Source organism: Stenella coeruleoalba (assembly GCF_951394435.1).
Source record: "Stenella coeruleoalba genome assembly, chromosome: 15".
Lineage (NCBI taxonomy): Eukaryota > Metazoa > Chordata > Mammalia > Artiodactyla > Delphinidae > Stenella > Stenella coeruleoalba.
The window spans coordinates 50,675,723-50,692,813 of NC_137161.1; the positions used below are offsets into that span (position 1 = coordinate 50,675,723).

Below are 17,091 nucleotides of genomic sequence, written 5' to 3' on the forward strand. Positions count from 1 at the left end.
ATGAGGAAGCTGAGGCTCAGGGATGCAAAATGCTCAGCTACAGGGTGTGCAGCCAGGAAGGAACCCAGGCAGTCTGATGAGGACACAGCTCTGCCCCTCACACACAAGCAGGCCCCACACGGTGGGGGCTGTGGCATGGCCAGCACCACCACTAGCCCCCCGCCCTTCCCACGTGGACCTCCCTCTGCCCAAAGAAGCCGTAAGGTGGATGCCCAGACACCAGCCTGCTCTCCAAGCAGGAAAAGACTGATCCCAGCAAAAGACCTCCAGTCAGACAGAGGGCCAGGAAGACAGAGCACCAGGGAGAAGGATGAGTTTTAACCTACCGCCAAAAGATCACCCTGAGGGGGGAAAAAGAAAGGTTGCAAAACTGACTCGCAGAACAGGAAACTGCTTGGGGGTCACTCGAGGGGTACTGAGTCACCCTTCGCCCCCTGCCTGGCCTGGAGACAGCCTGCCCTGGAGTCTGTGACCTACTCAGCCTTTACCAGTAACTTGAGGAAGAAAAGAGGAAACGGGAGCTGCTGTGGGAGTGGAGTTTCCAGCTTGGCAGAGTAGCCTGAGGACAACCCGGAGTCCCACAGCCAGAGAGTCTGAAGGGAGGACTTTGCCCAGAGGGTCCTATGTCACAGCTGGCTCACAGAGACCAGGGTGTCACATCCCAGCTCCCTCGAGGGCTGACACCCAACAAATCCCACCCAGGGGTAGGTCGCTGCCCTAGTCTTGCCTGTGGACATATTTTTACCAAATTAGTCCATGACCAGGCAGCACAGCCCAGAAGGGGATTCATCTGGGCCTCTCAAAGCCTGGGCCCAGGGCTGACTGCCGGCCATGCCCCCAAACCAACCACTCACCCCCTACCTTCCACCCCTCCTATCTGACCCAGGCTGTCCAGTCAAACTTCACTGGCCATTGGCAGCCTGGCAGCACTCCTGGTTACCCAAATCTGGGGCCCTGGGCAGGTGGGGTAGGCACCCAGGCGGTCACATTTGGATCCCAACAAGACGTGCTTTCCAGCTTACCCCGCAGGTCTGGGGCACCGGGGAGAAGAAAGGGCTGGAGTAATATCAGGAGGATGCCCCAAGGAGAGGCAGGCCAGTCACAGGAGCTGCCCCTGGACAAGACCTTCCACCGCCTCCCCCTAAAGTTCCGATCCTGACCCGGATACCCGCAACGGCGTCACCACCCCCATACCTTGACCCCGCAGATTTCCTCGGAAAAGGCCACGCTCACACTCAAGTTCTGTTGTCCTCGAGGACAGCGACACTCTCTCTCCAATGTCCCTCTCCCCTCAAGTACCCCTACTCTCCGGAACCCCCAACTCCTCCCTTCTCTGTATCCCCTTTATCCACATGCGTTCCTCCCCGCGCGGTCACACTCGGCCCCCGTTCCCGGGACTCCGGGGCTCCATCGCCACCCGGAGGGCTGCGACGCCCCCTCTAATACGCGTCCCCGCCCCCGCTGTCCTCCAGGAGGTCACAGGTCGTACCCGGCTCAAAGTGGTTCTGGAAAACCTCGCCCCCGAAGAAGCTGCAGAACGACATGGCGCCGGCGGGACCGCTGCACGATCGCCGCCTCCAACAGATCCGAGGCCACAGACCTACGACCTGGTGCTTGTGCCCGCCTCCTGCCCCGCCTCCCGAGAACCAATCCCACTCGGATCCCGGACCTGCCCCGGCGCCCTAGGCCGCGCCCCCCAAGGGGACCAATCACGTCCAGAGGTGCGAGACACCCTCGCAGGGCCCGCCTCCCGTTGACCCGCCCTTTCCACGGACCAATCCCACCCCGGGACTAGGGTTCCGGCTTCCGCCTCCAGGAGGCCCCGCCCCCTCCCGAGGACCTGCCCCCTCCGTCTTCCAGCAGGCCCCGCCCACCACTAAGGACCACTCCTGAGCGGTCCCCGCGGCCCCGCCCCTGCCCCCCTGCCCCTAGCAGCAGGGCGGGGCGCTGAGCTGCGCTGGGTTTGGGGTGACTGTCGCGGTGCACCACACTGAGCCGCGTACGCTCTCGTCGTTTCCCGGCGCTTAAGCCCCGGGCTGCCGGCCGTTGACCAGCCTTTCCGCGCCCCCCAACTCTGAGACACCGCGGGAAGAGTTGTCTCTGGCTTTTATTAGACAAGGGGACAGGCGGGGGTTGCGCCGCGCTTTTTTCAGGCTCCCTCCATCCCATCCTGCCTACAAGTCTCCCGAGGTTTCCGGCTTTTCCTTCTCAAGATGCTTCTTCTGGACACCCTGGTGGGAGAGGGACAGGAGGAGCGTTAGTCACAGGGGTCTAACCAGCCGCCTGGGTTACGCGGAGTCGGCCCTGTGCCCTCTCCCACTTGTTTCTCCCCTACTTCCTTTCTGGCAAGAATCAGTGCCCAGGACTGGACCCCTAAAAGCCCCCTCCTGTGGATGAGTGCAGGGACATGCGTGCCACCCCCATCTGCTCAGCTTCCCCGCTCTGGGGCAGGTAGGATGTGGTGTCAGAGCCCCAGAGAGCAAGGCTGGTGGGCTCACCATGAAGACCCTCTTCTCTTGGGCTGTCTGGAAGCGGCCATGACCAAACTTGGAGGTGGTGTCAATGAACTTGAGCTCGATGTTCTCCAGGGCCCTGCGGCTGTGGTGCACCAGGAGGGACTGTGGCCGGTGGGAGAGGGGAGCTGTCACCGTGGGAGGTCCCCACTCAGCCCCTCCCATTACCCCCAGTCAGGAAGGTCTTGCTCACCCAGATTCTGTTAGAACCTCTCCCTCTTTGCTTTCCCCATCCCCACCCCTCCTGAAGCAGGCTGGAGGACAGGGTAGGCCAGCCGCCCAACTCCCCCAAGGCCCATGGGGCTCCCACTCCCCAGCTCACCACCTGGCACTGACCTTCCTCAGCGTGATGACCCTCTTCTTGGTGCCCGCGATGCAACCTTTCAGCATGATGAAGTCATTGTTGACTTCCCCGTAGTGGGGGAAGCCACCCTGTGGGAAGGTGAGTCCAGGAAAGGGGCTGCTGGGTTAGGAGGCAGCTGGAGGCCCTAGGAGAATTCCCCTGGCCTAGGGTGACATTCTCAATCACTAATCAGGGCAGCATCTGAGCCACACCCTAAGTCCTTCCCGTGATTATCTTATTTAAAAATCTGCATTTTACAGAGGAGGAAACTGAGGCTCAGAGGGGTGAAGTCACTTGCTCCAGGCCCCGCAGCTGCTACCCACTGCAGCTGGAGTTTGAGCCCAGGCAGCCTGACTCCAAGGCCACAGTCAGAGCTGTTGCACTCCGCACCCTGTGACAGCAGCTGGAGGATGAGCTGTCTGCAGTGGTGGCTCTGAGGATGCAGAAACAGCAGGGGTTTGGTCCACCAGGTGGTCCACCCTGTAGCCTGAGCTCTTGGGAGAGGGCAGCACCCCACAGGCCTGCCCCACAGCCAAACTGGCGGCCCACCCTCACCAGTGGTGTGATGGATTTGTCGGTCACATCGTAGCTGGTGGATGCGTTGTTCTTAACCACCTTCCCGTCTTCCGTGTGCAGCCCCCGACCAATGCGGTAGATCTGCTAGGAGCACAGGGCACATTGGGGACAGCAGGTAGCCTCTGGGGCTGGCAAGATGCCCACACCCATCAGAATGTGGGCTTAGACCCAGGCGCTGGTGGGGGCATTTCAGAGCCTTAGGGGGCCAGGCAGCATCTGGGTCATGCACCCCACTCACTGGGGTGTGGTCACGGGCATCCCCCCTCAAACCAGGCCTGCGGACACACCTTCTTGTTGAGCTCTGTGCGGTGATGGTAGCCCTTCTGCCCAGCCCGGGCGATGGAGCAGCCCACACGGGCAGGGTGCCAGGCACCAATGCAGGCCACCTTGCGCAGCCCCTTATGGGTCTTCCTCGGCAGCTTCTTGGTATGCCAGCGGCTCGTGACCCCTGCAGGTGGGAGGGGCAGGGTGGGTGGCTTAGAGGCCAGTTTGGCCCCCACCTCCTCCAGGCAGCCTTCCTGGAGCCGCCATCCCCACCCGGCCCTACCTTTGACGCCCCTGCCCTTGGTGACAGCAATGACATCAATGACCTCACTCTGGCTGAACACACTGTGCACTGGCACCTGCTTCTCCAGCCGGGCCTGGGCCCAGGCCACCTTCTCAGCCACCGTGCCGCCATTCAGCTGGATCTCCATGATATGGGCCTTCTTCTGCCGGAAGGGCAGCAGCTTCATCTGTAAGACATGGCACGGCCAGTCGGTTCCCAGAAAGTCACACACACACCCATTTGCCGATACGACATGGCCAGCTGGTGATCCCTGGCAGACTTTCACGCATGCATTCATTCAACAGATGATCCCATGCTCTGGTGTGCCTATATGCCACGTTCTGTGCGAGGCACTGGGGATGCAGCATGGAATGAGGCAGACAGTGTCCTGGCCCCCATGGAGCCACCATCTAGTTGGGCGGCAGAAACCAAGTAAACTCTTGGATAGGCCTAAGTGTTGTGATGAAATATTGAGGGTGGAGGGGACAGTTATTGCACATGACGGTGGTGAAGGAGGGCCTCTCTGAGGAGGTGACATCAATGGCAAGAAGGAACCACTAGGTGAAGATCTGAGAGCTTTTGGGGCAGAGGGAACCGCATATGCAAAGGCCTTGTGGCAGGGAAGATGGGGGAGCAGTGGTTGGTGGGACAGAAACGAGACCAGTGTGTCTGGACTGTGGTGAACAGGGAGGAGGGTTCAGGATGGTGATAGGTGAGCAGGGGCCTGGCCAGGCAGGTCTCATAGGGAGTAGCTTGGGCTTTATTCCAAGTGCAGGGTGTGACATGATCTGTTGCACATTTTTAAACATCTCTGGCTGCTGCTGTGTGAGGTGGAAGCAGGGACACGGTTAGGTCACAGCATAGGGCTCAACCAGTACTGATGGAGGACCTGTTGCATATAAGCCTCCTGGGGGGTGTGGTACAGCAGTGAGCAGGGAGCTGTGACCCCTGCCCCCATGGAGCTCAAGTCTATGGAGGGAGATGGATGTTAACCAATGACACACATAACCAGGAACTACAAGTGGGAGAGTAACTCAGGCAGGTAGGGAGGGTCATTGCTCCGGGCCTGGGAAGGCTTCCCTGAACGTTCCAGAAAAAGCCAGAGGGTATAGGTAACCTGTCAACCCACACGAAGCCAGACCCCACTCACGAATGTTGATTCACACCCACATGTGCCAGACCCCAAACAGAGGCTGCCGGACCCCCACACCCAACACTGGGCAGGTGATCCTGGACCTTTGGGGCATTTCAGGGCCTTGGTTGACTGCTGGGTGTGGCCAGTACCCCGTAGCCCTCAGAGTGCACTGATGCCCAACACCCCATCCCCGGGGCTGCAGGCGGCTGGCTGGTCAGCCGACACTTTGGGCCCATGCCCGAGGCTCACAGTATTTTTAGGCTGACATTTGCCAGGGCTCAGGGAAGCCAGGCTGAGGGAGGTTGGGCCCAAGTGGTGGACTGGCTGACCAGTGTGGACCAGGGGGTAGGGGCTGACCTGGGTGTGGACGATGACCCGGATGACCTTGCAGTACTTTTTCATGGCAGCAAAGTCCCTCTGCAGCTGCTTCTTGCCGTCGGCATCGCGCCACCTCTTGCAGGCCTTGGTGAAGGCTTTTTTCTTGCTCTTGTGCCTGAGCCGTGCACAGAGGGTGCTCAGCACGACCAGAATGTCAGCCTCTACTGCATCCTACCAAGCATGGGCTTAGATGTCCCCCTCCTCCCTCCTCCCATTCCCAGGGGAGGCATTGCTGGGCCCCTGGGGTCCCTGGGCTGGTTCCAGGCGCCCTCCTTAAGCACAGACTGTCTTTCCCTCTCTAGGCCTCAGTTTCCTCCTCCGTAAAGTGGGTACCCTCCCTGCCTCCTGGGGCTGAGAGTGAGCAGATGTGCAGGAGCCCAGGGAAGGGGCGTGCCAGCCAGCCATGGCCACGTGCCCACTTTGCCATGGCTGCTGAACCCACTTCTAAAGCGAACAGTCAGGACTGGCCAGGCCCCACACCCCATCGTTCCTAACCCTTGCCAGGATGCTGGAAGGTGGACATCATTATCCCCATCCTACAGATGAAGAAACCGAGGTTCACAGAGGTCAGATGAGGGGCAAGTTGATCACAATTGCAGCAGCAAAAACAAGGCCAGCTGGCGTTCGCTGAGCTCTTTCCCTGTGCTGAGCACTTGACACACTCTGCTCAGCTCATCCTCAGGGCTGCCCCAAGATGCGGAGACCTCTCCTGTTCCCATTTGATGGTGTCTGTGGGGAGTGTGTGTGTGGGGGGGAGGTGAGGTTCTAAAAGGTCAGTCAGCTTGCCTGTGGTCACACAACCTGCTCTGACACTGGGGCCCAAGGTCCTCGCCTCCCATGGAGGCTACACGTGCCTCTGCCTCCATATGGAAGGGGATGTCTGTGAGGTTCCTCAGGCAGGGGTGCCTTCCCTTTCTGGACTTAATGCCAGGGAAGGTTTGAGGCCTAAGGATGCCCTTCTTTCTGATGAAAAGAGCTTGTCAGTTGGCTATTTCCCTTTTCACCCTGGCTACTAGGAAGCTTGGAACCAACTCTGACATTCCATCAAATCAGTTCTTAGTTCACCCTGAGGATGAGAATGTTTGCTTTCCTTTTTCCTCTAACTAATTTCCTCTCCAGCCCTCTAGTCCTTGTCTTTTATTGGCGGGAAGGCATCACACACTCACACGCATACACACACACACACACACACACACACACACACACACTTTTCTGCCTTCCACACGCTGCTGACACTCCTCCTCCTGCCCAACCACCCGGCATCCCTCACCAGTCCTTGTAGAAGCGGCGGCGGCACTCGTCGCTGAGATGTTCCGCAAAGATGGTCTTGAAGCTCCGCAGGCCTCGCGGGGTGGCCACGTAGCCCACCACGCCCACCACCACCACAGGCGGCGTCTCCACAATTGTCACCGCCTCCACCTCCTCCCGCTTGGAAATTTCTGAACGAAATCCAGAGACAGAGGCGTGGAGGGGGGCCTCCGAGTCCCATGGGGAGTTCCATGGAGAGGGGACAGGGGTGGAAGTGCCGACCACAGCCCCACCTGCCCGCGGGAGGACCCAGCACCAGAGCCCCAGGGCTGTTGCGGACAGAGGCCCCTGTGAGCAGGCCCCTGACCTCCAGCCCTGAGCCTCCCCACTCCCAGCCCTTCTCTCCCTGCTCTGCCCTGCATGTGGAGCCACTGCTGGGCAAGACCCCACAGGTGTCCATAGTAGCTCTGACTCAGCTCAGGTAAGGCCTGACCTGCTCCTGCCTTGGTTTCCCCACCAGACCGCCCAGGAGAGCCACAGCAGAGCAGCGTCCCCCAAAGGGTAGGGTTGGTCATTCTCTAGGGGAGTACAAATGGGCACTATGAATGTATATGGATGAGTTCTAGAACAAAACCTAAGACTTGTCCTAAACCCATGATTTTATAGATGTTATTAATGAGGCTGATCTGAAGTCAAAGAAGTATATGCTTAAAATATATATTAGGGGAATTCCCTGGTGGTCCAGAGGTTAGGACTTGGCACTTTCACTGCCGAGGGCCCGGGTTCGATCCCTGGCCAGGGAACTAAGATCCTGCAAGCCTCGTGGCGCAGCCAAAAAATATATACTTTAGGAGAGATGGAGAACAGATGAGTGGTTGTCAGAAGGTTGGGGGGTGGTGGCTGTGGCTATAATAAGGCAACAGGACGGACTGTTGTGGGAATGGAACGTTCCAAGGTGGTGGGTACACGCATTTACACATGACAGAAACTGTCATTTACACGTGACAGAACCAGAGAACTAAATAAACACACATCTTATTCAGGAGAATCCAGCATAAGATGAGTAGGGTGTATCCATGTCATTATCCAGCTGTGACATATTACAATGGTTTTAAGAGATGTTTCCATTGGGGAAACTGGGTAAAGGGTGCGTGGAATCCCTCTGTATTATTTCTTATAACCACACTATGATGATCTCAAAACCGGAAGTGTGTAGGGGCACCTGCCCTTGAATCTTAGCTCTTACAAGTTTCATAACTGCTCTATTTCCTCATCTGTAAACTGGGGCAATGACAGATCGGTTCTTGAGGCACGGCCAGCAGTCAACGTTCCGACTGAGGTGCCCATGGGCGGGGCCTGGCCCCTTCTGGGGCTGTTTCCCCTCCGGAAGCCCAGTTGTGGCTCCTAGCCTCTGGAAGAACCTCCAGATCTTCTGGCGGTCGGGGGTGCTCGGCCCGCCCCCCAGGGGCCCCTAGAGGCCACTCACTGAGCCCTGGCCGGTGCACCTCCCGCAGAGTGTGTGTCATGCCAGCCTTGTAGCCCAGGAAGGCCGTGAGGTGCACGGGCCGGCTGGGGTCGTCCCGAGGCCACGTCTTCACCTTGCCCCGGTGCCGGCGGCTCCTCTTGTGTGGCAGGAAGCCCAGTTGTCCATGCCGAGGGGCAGAGAACTTCCGGTGGGACTGGGGACAGAAGGGAAGGGAGATCAGAGCTGGAGTCTCCCTGCTGGGTGCAGCTGGGCAGTCCCAGAGACCAGACCAGAAGTGAGCTAGAGACCCCAGGCTGAGACCTGGTGGCCCTCAGGGCCTGCATCTGTCCACAAGAAAGGAGGGAAACTTCTCCAAGGGCAGTGTCTTAGGGACAGAGCCAGCGGCAGCCCCCCTTACCCGTGGGCTTCCTGTCTCAGTGGCCTGGTCCTGCCTGTCTGGGCCCAGAAGAGGCAGATCCACACTGCAGCCAAGGCCACAGAGGCAGGGGGCCACTGCCATCTGTCCCTCTGTTTGCCTGTCCTAGGCCTGGAAGCCAGAGCTTGGGCCCCCTGCTGTCCCCTGTAATCACCTACTCTGTCACAGGCCCAAGGACCTTCTCTGCTGGGATAGATCCCAGAAGCCCACCTGCCCCTCGCCAGGAAGCTGGCGTGCTTCCCCCCAACCCCCCTCCCGCCAGCCCACTGACCATGGAGGCCTGTCCCTGCAGGTTAGGAAGGGAAGGGGCCACCTCACCAGGCGTCGGAGGTCAAGTGGCAGGGCCAGGACGCACAGCAGCCAGATCCCAGATTTAGCCCCTGGCAGGGGAGCTCTGTCATCTCCTGTGGCGGATGTGGGCTCTGGTGTCAGAAGCGGGCCTGGCCCAGGGCAGGGCGAAGGGGGGCAGCCTGGGCAGCCTGGGGGGGTGCACTTGGAGCTAGGGCTGGCACTCGTTTCCTCAAATGTCCTGGGACTGGGTCACACACTTTGTTTTCTGCTTTGTGTGACCCTCCAAAACGGGAACAACTTGGCCTGGTAGGGGGTTTAGGAACTCGGGTTTGGGAGCTTCCCTTGGGCAGCTGCCATTAGGAGTGTCTGAGTCCAGTTTGCTGGCCTTGAAGCAGAGCAGATTCCTGTGCTGTCCTGAGGCTGTGAACCTGAACTGGAAAAACGGTGGGAAGATGGGGAAGTTTGGCTGTGTGCCCAGAGGATCACTAGAGCTGTGATTCAATCAAGGTCCCTTGACTCTAGTAGCTGTGAGCCAAGAACACTTAGGATACTTTTTTTTTTTTAATATTTATTTATTTGGTTGCACCAGGTCTTAGTTGCAGCAGGCGGGCTCCTTGGTTTCGGCATGCATGTGGGATCTAGTTCCCTGACCAGGTATTGAACCCAGGCCCCCTGCATTGGGAGCACAGAGTCTTAACCACTGCACCACCAGGGAAGTCCCTTAAGATAATTTTTATGAACTTAAATTTTTTTTTATACTTTTTAAAAATAAATTTATTTATTTATATTTTATTTTTGGCTGCGTTGGGTCTTCGTTGATGCCTGCAGGCTTCCTCTAGTTGTGGCCAGCAGGAGCTACTCTTTTTTTTTTTTTTTAATTTATTAATTTGTTTATTTTTGGCTGTGTTGGGTCTTCATTTCTGTGCGAGGGCTTTCTCTAGTTGTGGCGAGCAGGGGCCACTCTTCATCACGGTGCGCGGGCCTCTCACTATCGCGGCCTCTCTTGTTGTGGAGCACAAGCTCCAGACGCGCAGGCTCAGTAGTTGTGGCTCACGGGCCTAGTTGCTCCGCAGCATGTGGGATCTTCCCAGACCAGGGCTCAAACCTGTGTCCCCTGCATTGGCAGGCAGATTCTCAACCACTGTGCCACCAGGGAAGCCCAGGAGCTACTCTTCATTACAGTGTGCAGGCTTCTCATTACAGTGGCTTCTCTTGTTGCGGAGCACGGGCTCTAGGTGCACGGCCTTCAGTAGTTGTGGCTTGTGGGCTCTAGAGTGCAGGATCAGTAGTTGTGGCACACGGGCTTAGTTGCTCCACGGCATGTGGGATCTTCCCAGACCAGGGCTCAAACCCGTGTCCCCTGCATTGGCAGGCAGATTCTTAACCACTACGCCACAAGGGAAGTCCCTGAAATCTCTTATTTTTTAATTCAAAGATTTTATGGTTATAAAGTTCTGTAATTGTAGAATCAGAGTTTTACAGGCCTAAGATATCTCTGCAGGTCTGTGGATTTTGCATCCCTGGTTGCTAAAATTCTATGCTACTAAAATCTACAATTCTTTGTTTTTGTCGTTGTTTTTGAATGACAAAGCTACTTTTAATACTTTGGGCTGAGTCTGGCAGGAAAAAAATCACTGGGAAGGGGTAAACCCCTCAGCCCAGAAATGGCCCTGGGGGAGAGGGGCTCCCTGAAGGAAGGAAGCACAGGAGTGACATGTTGCAGACTCAGGGCCAAAGGGAACACCCTCAGTGCTGGGCCTGGGAGCACACAGTGGGGGCTCCAGCCACACAGGCCAAGGGCCAGAGGGTCGGACATGGAGCCACAAAGCTGCTTGGGTCCCTCCCTCTCATTTGCCTTTTTCTGCTTCTGCTACGTGATCTCTGAGTCTATCTGCTGCTGGGTGGCAGCAGAAAGCCATCATCTGGGTGCTTTCCCTTAACTGAGTACTATACTCTGCTTTCTCATATTCCTCTGGTGAGCGAGCTCGTGCTGGTTACTGCAGGTCATGCGATGACTCCGGCCCACCTCCATTGGGTCCCCTCGTTCAGCCCGACATTGCAGGCCAATGTTATGATAGTTGAGTGTGACAGTTTCTAAGAGTTCATGATTTGAAGATTTAAGGTTACTATGATTCTGGATTCTGTGCATCCATAGAGTTAATGACTGACCCCAGCCTCTGGGCAGGAAGTGACCAGCACCCATCCTCCCTGGTGCTAGCCAGAGGGTGTGCCAGGTATGGAGATCACAGAGGGTGGCCAGTAGGGCCCTGGTCAGTGGAGCTGCCTCAAGGGCACAACAGTGCTCAGGGCCAGGATGGAACCCTCAGAACCAAAACAGAGTGCCCTGTGCCCAGGGTAGGAGCCACTTCTCCCTAGTCGTGGGGTGGGGAGGGGTGAGGGTGGAGAGGGGAAACCCTACCTCCTGTGCTGTCCCAGGCAGCCCCCTCTCCAAGCTCAGTGGCATCAGCCAGTCCATGAGGGGCCCTGGCAGACACAATGGAGCTCAGAGAGGGATGTAGGGAATGGACAATCCAAGAAGGCTTCCTGGAAGGGTACAGCTTTTGGCAGTTTGTGTTATCTGTTGACTTTGTTATTTGCTCTACCGGCCTGAGTTCTCCAGAAGAGCCCAGCTGTGTTCATCATTCTGCTCCCTGCTGCACTTGGCACGTACCTACACTCCCTCCGAACTGAATGGTTTCCTTACTCCTGTGTCTGTCTCCCCTTAGAATGTAAATAGGGATCTGTTTCCTTCACCGCTGATACCAGCGCCCAGCACACACAGTAGGCGCTCGTCGCGAGTGCAATGGCGCGGCGGTCCCATGCGAGGGCGCTCGCACTGCGAAGCATCTCCCGAGGCCACACTTGGGCAGGCGGGGTGAACTACAAGTCCCATGGTGCCTCGCGGGCGCCGTCGTTGTCCTGCGCAGGCGCGGCCGCTCTCCAGTTGTCCTCTGTGCGGGCGAACTAGGCCGCGGGACCGAGGCGGAGGCCGCGGGAGCGCGTCCGAGAGTCGAGCCCGCCGCGCGTCGCTGCCATGCCGGACAGCTGGGACAACAACGTGTACCCCGAGCCCCCGCGCCGCACGCCGGCGCCCTCGCCGCAGACCACTCTGACCAACCCTATCACCTATTTTACGAAGGCTTTCGACCTCCTCGTGGATCGGCCAGTGACCCTCGCGAGAGGTACGAGCCCCAGCCGGGCCTTGCGCCCCGGGGCCCCCCACCGCTCCCGGGCCCCCCGCACCCGTCACTCAGCCTGGATCCCCACTGCACCCCAGGCCTCACCTCTTGGGACGACCCCGCCACACACACACCAAGAGCCCTCACTGCTGTATGGCCCCTGCCGCCGTCCACGGACCCCTGGTCTCCGGCCTCGCTCAAATGTTAGGGGCTGTTTGCTGATCGAAGTCATTTGCGTCCTGAGGCTTGTTAGATCCCACTCTCCCTAAACGCTTTGCATCCTGCGTTTTGCAGAGCAGGCGGTCACAGAGGGCTGTTGAGGTACAGGGGTTCTCCCAACCCTTTGCATGCCTGCAAAATGGCCCGGGTGGTCATTGATGGCCGAGGCCCCTTCCACCTACGTGTGCTGTAACTTGCCCTCCGTGTGTGCCCACGCTTGAGAGCTGCCCAAATTCCGCCATCTCTGGTCCAAACTAGGTGAACGTTTTAAACCATCGTTGTACAGTTTGTGGTTCAGCCATCTTGGTGGTGCAGCAGGCAGAGCATAATGCCCTTAGTCACTAGTGCCAGGCGATTCATCAATCGCCTAATTAATCAATCCATTCATTCAACAACAGAACGTTTGGGGTGCATAGTATGCTCTGGTGGCTCTTTGTGGGGGGAGGAACCACCCTCACCCCACCCCACCCCGCCCCAAGGTCTGGAAAAAACAAGTAGTGGATCTGCTCCCTCTTTTGTATAGCAGTTTCTTAGAAAGTGTTTTATACGTCTGGATGGATGAGATCTCACTAGGTCCAACTTGTTCATTTACCCATGGGGAAGTTGAGGCCAGAAGGTCAGCAGTAGCAGAACTGGGACTGGAATCCCTGCTGGTGGCTCCCTGTTGGGGCCTGTTTGCCTCCACAGTGGAATCCCCGTGCTCTGGGGGAGCTGGGCCGGCAGGAGGGACTGTAGCAGGGTGTGGGCTTGCAGAGAACAGGCTCTGAATCCTGCCATCTCTCAGAGCCTGGGTCTCCTCTCTGTAAATGAAAAGGACCTGCCCCGCATAGGGTTATCGTGGGGACAAAGTGAGTTAATGTATTATGCAACACAGGGTGGTTCCTGGCTTACAAGAAACTCTCCATAAACCGTAGACATTGCCATTTGTAGCCCAGTGCTTTCCAGGACTGTGTGCAAGCCCACACCTCTTCTTTGGGAGTCCAGTTGCCAGTCTTTGTAAAAGCTGGGAACATTTGGGAAACCTGCCTCTTCCACGGCTTATGAGAAATACAAAGCTAAGAGCCCTTTCAAACTGTGGCTTCTCCAAACCAATAAGGCCTTTGGACCTGGGGTTTTCTCTTTGCACCTGGGGTTTTCTCTTTGCAGAGTTTATAGAGCGGCAGCATGCCAAGAACAGGTATTACTACTACCACCGTGAGTTCCGCCGCGTGCCGGACATCACTGAGTGCGAGGAAAAGGACATATTGTGCATGTTTGAAGCAGAAATGCAATGGAGAAGAGACTAGTAAGTCCTCCCCCTTGGGCTTCTGCTCTTAGTCAGTGAATACTACTGAGAGCCCTGTGCAATGAGCATATTCCCTCCGGATGCCATGAGATGATGGCCAACCCAGATCTAGGGGTGGAGGGGCCAGACCACAGGGCTCCCAGGCCCTGCCTTCATTTTACTTTCCCTGAGTACAGGGAATCCTTATAGACCTTAAGACCAGCGGTCCCCAACCTTTTTGGCACCAGGGACCAGTTTCATGGAAGAATTTTTCCACGGGGTGGCGGTGGGGGGACGGTTCAGGCAGTAATGCGAGCCATGGGGAGTGGCAAATGAAGCTTCGGTAGCGGTCCACGGCCCTGGGGGTTGGGGACCCCTGTTGTTCATCACCTTTCTCATTTTCCTTTCAGCAAAGTTGATCAGGAAATCGTCAACATTATCCAGGAAAGGCTAAAGGCCTGTCAGCAGAGGGAAGGTGAGAGCTACAGGCAGAACTGTACCAAGGAGCTGGAGCAGTTCACCCAGGTGGCCAAGGCCTACCAGGACCGCTGTGAGTCAGCTCCACCCCAGCCTGCCCCCAGCTACTCCTGCTTCTGCCACCCCACTTCCCAGTCCTCCTTCCAGTCTCTACAGAGCTGGGTACTAGACGTTTTGCTAATTAGCCCAATCTCTGGTGGCTGTAAAAGAAAACCACCTCACCTCATCCCTTATCTGCTCAATAACTTGTCTTAGCTGCCCAAGCCCTCCCTGCATGAAGAAAAGACCACGAATTCCCATCATGGCCTATGACTCCCCTCCCCATCTCTTTCCCAGATCATGACCTGGGGGCCCATTATTCTGCCAGGAAGTGCCTGGCAAAACAGAAGCAGAGGATGCTGGCAGAGAGAAAAGCCACCAAAGAGACTGCTGCTGCCTGAGGCAGCTCGAGCCACCTCATGTGTCTGTCGCTGTTGCTAAAATAAAGAGTAATGGAATCCCTGTGGTGTCATCTTTAGCTCCCAACCTTGACACATTGATAAACCTTATTCAGATTTCTCATCTTATTGGCCCCATTTCCCTTCCAAATTCAGCCACCACTAAACTTGAGAATAGGGAGTTCCCTGATGGTCCAGTGGTTAGGAACTCTGCACTTTCACTGCTGGGGGCCCAGGTTCAACCCCTGGTCGGGAAACTAAGATCCCACAAGCTTCATGGTACGGCCCCCCCCCCCAAAAAAAAACAAGAGACAACTATAAACTAGCTTCATTCACTTTATTTTTCTTATAGAAAACTATGTGGTGGCTACAGCTGGAGCTTGGGTCCTCTGCACAGAAACTCTGGTGTGGGTCTTTACAAGATGGTCAGTGAATTCCTAGAAAAACAAAAGAGGCTTTAGTTGTAACCAAACAGACTGCTACCCTTTGCTTTGCCCGGCCTATGCCTAACAGGGTGGCGGGGCAGGAAGTACCTGATACGGAGACTTGGTGAACACCGTCTCTTTCCAGAGATCAGGAGTGAGATAACTGTAGGTCTTGGAAATGGCATCAAAAGTGGCCTTGGCTGAAAAAGGGAAAATAGCAGAGGATTAGTGAACTGACCTGAGATGAACCCCCAGTTACAGCAAGAAGCTGTCGCACTCCTAGGAACAGAGAGGCCACTGTGGGCCAATCTGTCGTGCATTAGGAGAGCCTTCCTCTCTCTCTCAAAATACACCAACCACACAAAGAATGTGACTGAGCAGAGCTGAGAGAAGCCAGAGTCTACATGTGGGCCACCTACCGAAGTTGCCCAGCGTGGCAGTGCAGCCCCTGGCAGAGGTGTAGCAGTCGTCAATTCCAGCCATCATCAGTAGCTTCTTGGGCACAGGGGCTGAGACGATGCCAGTGCCCCTGGGGGCAGGGATGAGGCGCACCAGCACAGAGCCACAGCGGCCAGTCACCTGGGAAGGAATCGAGTCAGGAGATGGGCTGGAGAGTCTGCACCACTGCAGGCCCTGCCACGCACCACCATCCAGCCTACCTTGCAAGGGACGGTATGGGGCTTGCCGATCTTGTTCCCCCAGTAGCCTCGTCGCACGGGGACGATGGAGAGCTTGGCCAGAATGATGGCCCCACGGATGGCAGTGGCTACCTCCTTAGAGCACTTCACGCCCAAACCAACATGTCCGTTGTAATCCCCGATGGCGACAAACGCCTGCAAAGAGACTGACGTGGCTGGTGGTCCACTGCCCTTCATAACGTCAGTAGCCACCCCACCGCACAGGGTCTGTTGTGCCCCTCAAGGAAAGACTGGCCACCAGGAGACCTATCTGAGATCCTGAGGAGATCCTTTCTCTCTCTCCCCATTACGAAAGTCACACGCACGAACACAAGTGCAACCATGCAGAGCTGAGAGAGTCTCACAAAAGCCTTTGATAGAAACAGCCTAGGAAAATAAGATTGCTGGGGTACCTTGAACCTGGTCCGCTGGCCAGCACGGGTCTGCTTTTGCACAGGCATGATCTTCAAAACCTCGTCCTTGAGAGATGCCCCCAAGAAAAAGTCAATGATCTCAGATTCCTACAAGAAAAAAATTTGTGACAAAACTTTAATAAAACCAAAGGTGGAGCCTAGGACCCCTCAATGTCCAACCAGTGACAAAGCTCCCTCGACCCCAGCCAGGCCAAGGCCCCACCCAAGAAAAAGAGAACCTATGTTTACCTTGATAGGCAAAGAAAAGAGATAGATCTCCTCCAAGGACTTGATCTTCATGTCCTTAACCAAGCGGCCCAGCTTGGTGACGGGGAGCCACTGGAAGAAGAAAAGGCGCAGCAGGTGCCCAGGACCGCCTTCCCGGTGCCGTCCAAGTGCCCGCCTCACGCGCATAGCGCAGACCTACCTCCTTGTCCTCGGCCTTGCCTCCGCGAGCTCCGCGGCCTCGGCCCCGGCCCCGACCGCGACCCCGGCCCCGGCCCCGGACGCCGCTGCCGAAACCTCCGCGGAAGCCACCACGGCTTCCCATGCCGGGGCCCCCGGGGCCCCCGGGGCCTCCGGGGCCTCCCGCAGCACCGGCGTCATCCGCCATTTGCTAAAAAGAATAACAAGAACCAGCCGGTCAGTGAGGCCCTGGCATCTACGGACACCTCGGACGCCCAGGCCGGGCTTCAGCCCCACAGCGTGGGCGCACCAGCCCGGACCCCGCCCGATGACGGCGGATTCCCACCGCCCAGGCCCACCGGCCGCAGCTACTAACGTGAATACTCACGTGTTTCTACGGAAAAAAAGAAGGAAGCTTCCCCCAAGGGAGTCTTTATATAGCGCCAAGCGCCGCGAGATCTCGGCTGCCCCACCCCAATCGCTCTTGCGCCAAGGGCCTATAAAACGGCCTGTGATTGGCTCCGAGGGGCCCCGCCCCCGCCGAGCTCGGCGAGTGCCTGCGTGTCCGCGGCCCCGGAATCTGCGCGACTGGGACGCTGCTATAAGGGGCAGCTCGGCCTCTACCTCGTCTTCTCCGGCTGCAGGTAGGTCTGTTCATTAAGT

The 17,091-nt window shown here is 57.2% G+C and overlaps 4 protein-coding genes across 5 annotated transcripts in view; 1 reads left to right on the forward strand and 3 right to left on the reverse strand.

Annotated features, from left to right (window-relative positions):
- The window catches only part of MSRB1 (methionine sulfoxide reductase B1), a 27,618-nt gene extending 25,981 nt beyond the window's left edge, over positions 1-1,637 (reverse strand). For both annotated transcript variants that reach the window (XM_079943902.1, XM_079943901.1), the window contains exon 1: positions 1,490-1,637. In XM_079943902.1, coding sequence (XP_079800028.1) covers positions 1,490-1,544 — 55 coding nt within the window. In that variant the 5' untranslated portion in view covers positions 1,545-1,637. The remainder of the gene's footprint in view (positions 1-1,489) is intronic.
- A 463-nt stretch (positions 1,638-2,100) lies between these two features.
- Positions 2,101-8,373, reverse strand: RPL3L (ribosomal protein L3 like). Its single transcript, XM_079944869.1, has 9 exons — positions 8,227-8,373; positions 6,763-6,931; positions 5,472-5,607; positions 3,980-4,166; positions 3,720-3,880; positions 3,412-3,513; positions 2,850-2,945; positions 2,499-2,618; positions 2,101-2,231 (listed from the first exon to the last, which is right to left on the reverse strand). The coding sequence occupies exons 1-9, from the start codon at positions 8,264-8,266 to the stop codon at positions 2,175-2,177; spliced, it is 1,068 nt and encodes a 355-aa protein (XP_079800995.1). The 5' UTR covers positions 8,267-8,373; the 3' UTR covers positions 2,101-2,174.
- A 3,485-nt stretch (positions 8,374-11,858) lies between these two features.
- Positions 11,859-14,566, forward strand: NDUFB10 (NADH:ubiquinone oxidoreductase subunit B10). The gene is made up of 4 exons (XM_079945172.1): positions 11,859-12,114; positions 13,477-13,615; positions 14,005-14,144; positions 14,408-14,566. Exons 1-4 carry the CDS (start codon positions 11,967-11,969, stop codon positions 14,509-14,511), a joined length of 531 nt encoding a protein of 176 aa, XP_079801298.1. The 5' UTR covers positions 11,859-11,966; the 3' UTR covers positions 14,512-14,566.
- Positions 14,567-14,831: 265 nt separating this feature from the next.
- RPS2 (ribosomal protein S2) lies at positions 14,832-16,661 on the reverse strand. Its single transcript, XM_079945402.1, has 7 exons — positions 16,451-16,661; positions 16,273-16,362; positions 16,024-16,131; positions 15,593-15,766; positions 15,353-15,512; positions 15,042-15,133; positions 14,832-14,945 (listed from the first exon to the last, which is right to left on the reverse strand). Exons 1-7 carry the CDS (start codon positions 16,634-16,636, stop codon positions 14,865-14,867), a joined length of 891 nt encoding a protein of 296 aa, XP_079801528.1. The 5' UTR covers positions 16,637-16,661; the 3' UTR covers positions 14,832-14,864.
- Between the last annotated feature and the right edge of the window lie 430 nt (positions 16,662-17,091).

Excerpts from the sequence above, each read along its gene's own strand:
- RPL3L (XM_079944869.1), bottom strand. The coding sequence starts at position 8,266 with ATGACACACACTCTGCGGGAGGTGCACCGGCCAGGGCTCA. Across the intron at positions 4,167-5,471 it reads GGGTCATCGTCCACACCCAG|ATGAAGCTGCTGCCCTTCCG; the intron begins GTCAGCCCCTAC and ends CATGTCTTACAG. Across the intron at positions 2,946-3,411 it reads ACAAATCCATCACACCACTG|GGTGGCTTCCCCCACTACGG; the intron begins GTGAGGGTGGGC and ends ACCTTCCCACAG.
- NDUFB10 (XM_079945172.1), top strand. The coding sequence starts at position 11,967 with ATGCCGGACAGCTGGGACAACAACGTGTACCCCGAGCCCCCGCGCCGC. Across the intron at positions 12,115-13,476 it reads GCCAGTGACCCTCGCGAGAG|AGTTTATAGAGCGGCAGCAT; the intron begins GTACGAGCCCCA and ends TTCTCTTTGCAG. Across the intron at positions 14,145-14,407 it reads CAAGGCCTACCAGGACCGCT|ATCATGACCTGGGGGCCCAT; the intron begins GTGAGTCAGCTC and ends TCTCTTTCCCAG.
- RPS2 (XM_079945402.1), bottom strand. The coding sequence starts at position 16,636 with ATGGCGGATGACGCCGGTGCTGCGGGAGGCCCCGGAGGCCCCGGGGGC. Across the intron at positions 16,363-16,450 it reads GCAAGGCCGAGGACAAGGAG|TGGCTCCCCGTCACCAAGCT; the intron begins GTAGGTCTGCGC and ends TTCTTCTTCCAG. Across the intron at positions 15,513-15,592 it reads CCCATACCGTCCCTTGCAAG|GTGACTGGCCGCTGTGGCTC; the intron begins GTAGGCTGGATG and ends ATTCCTTCCCAG.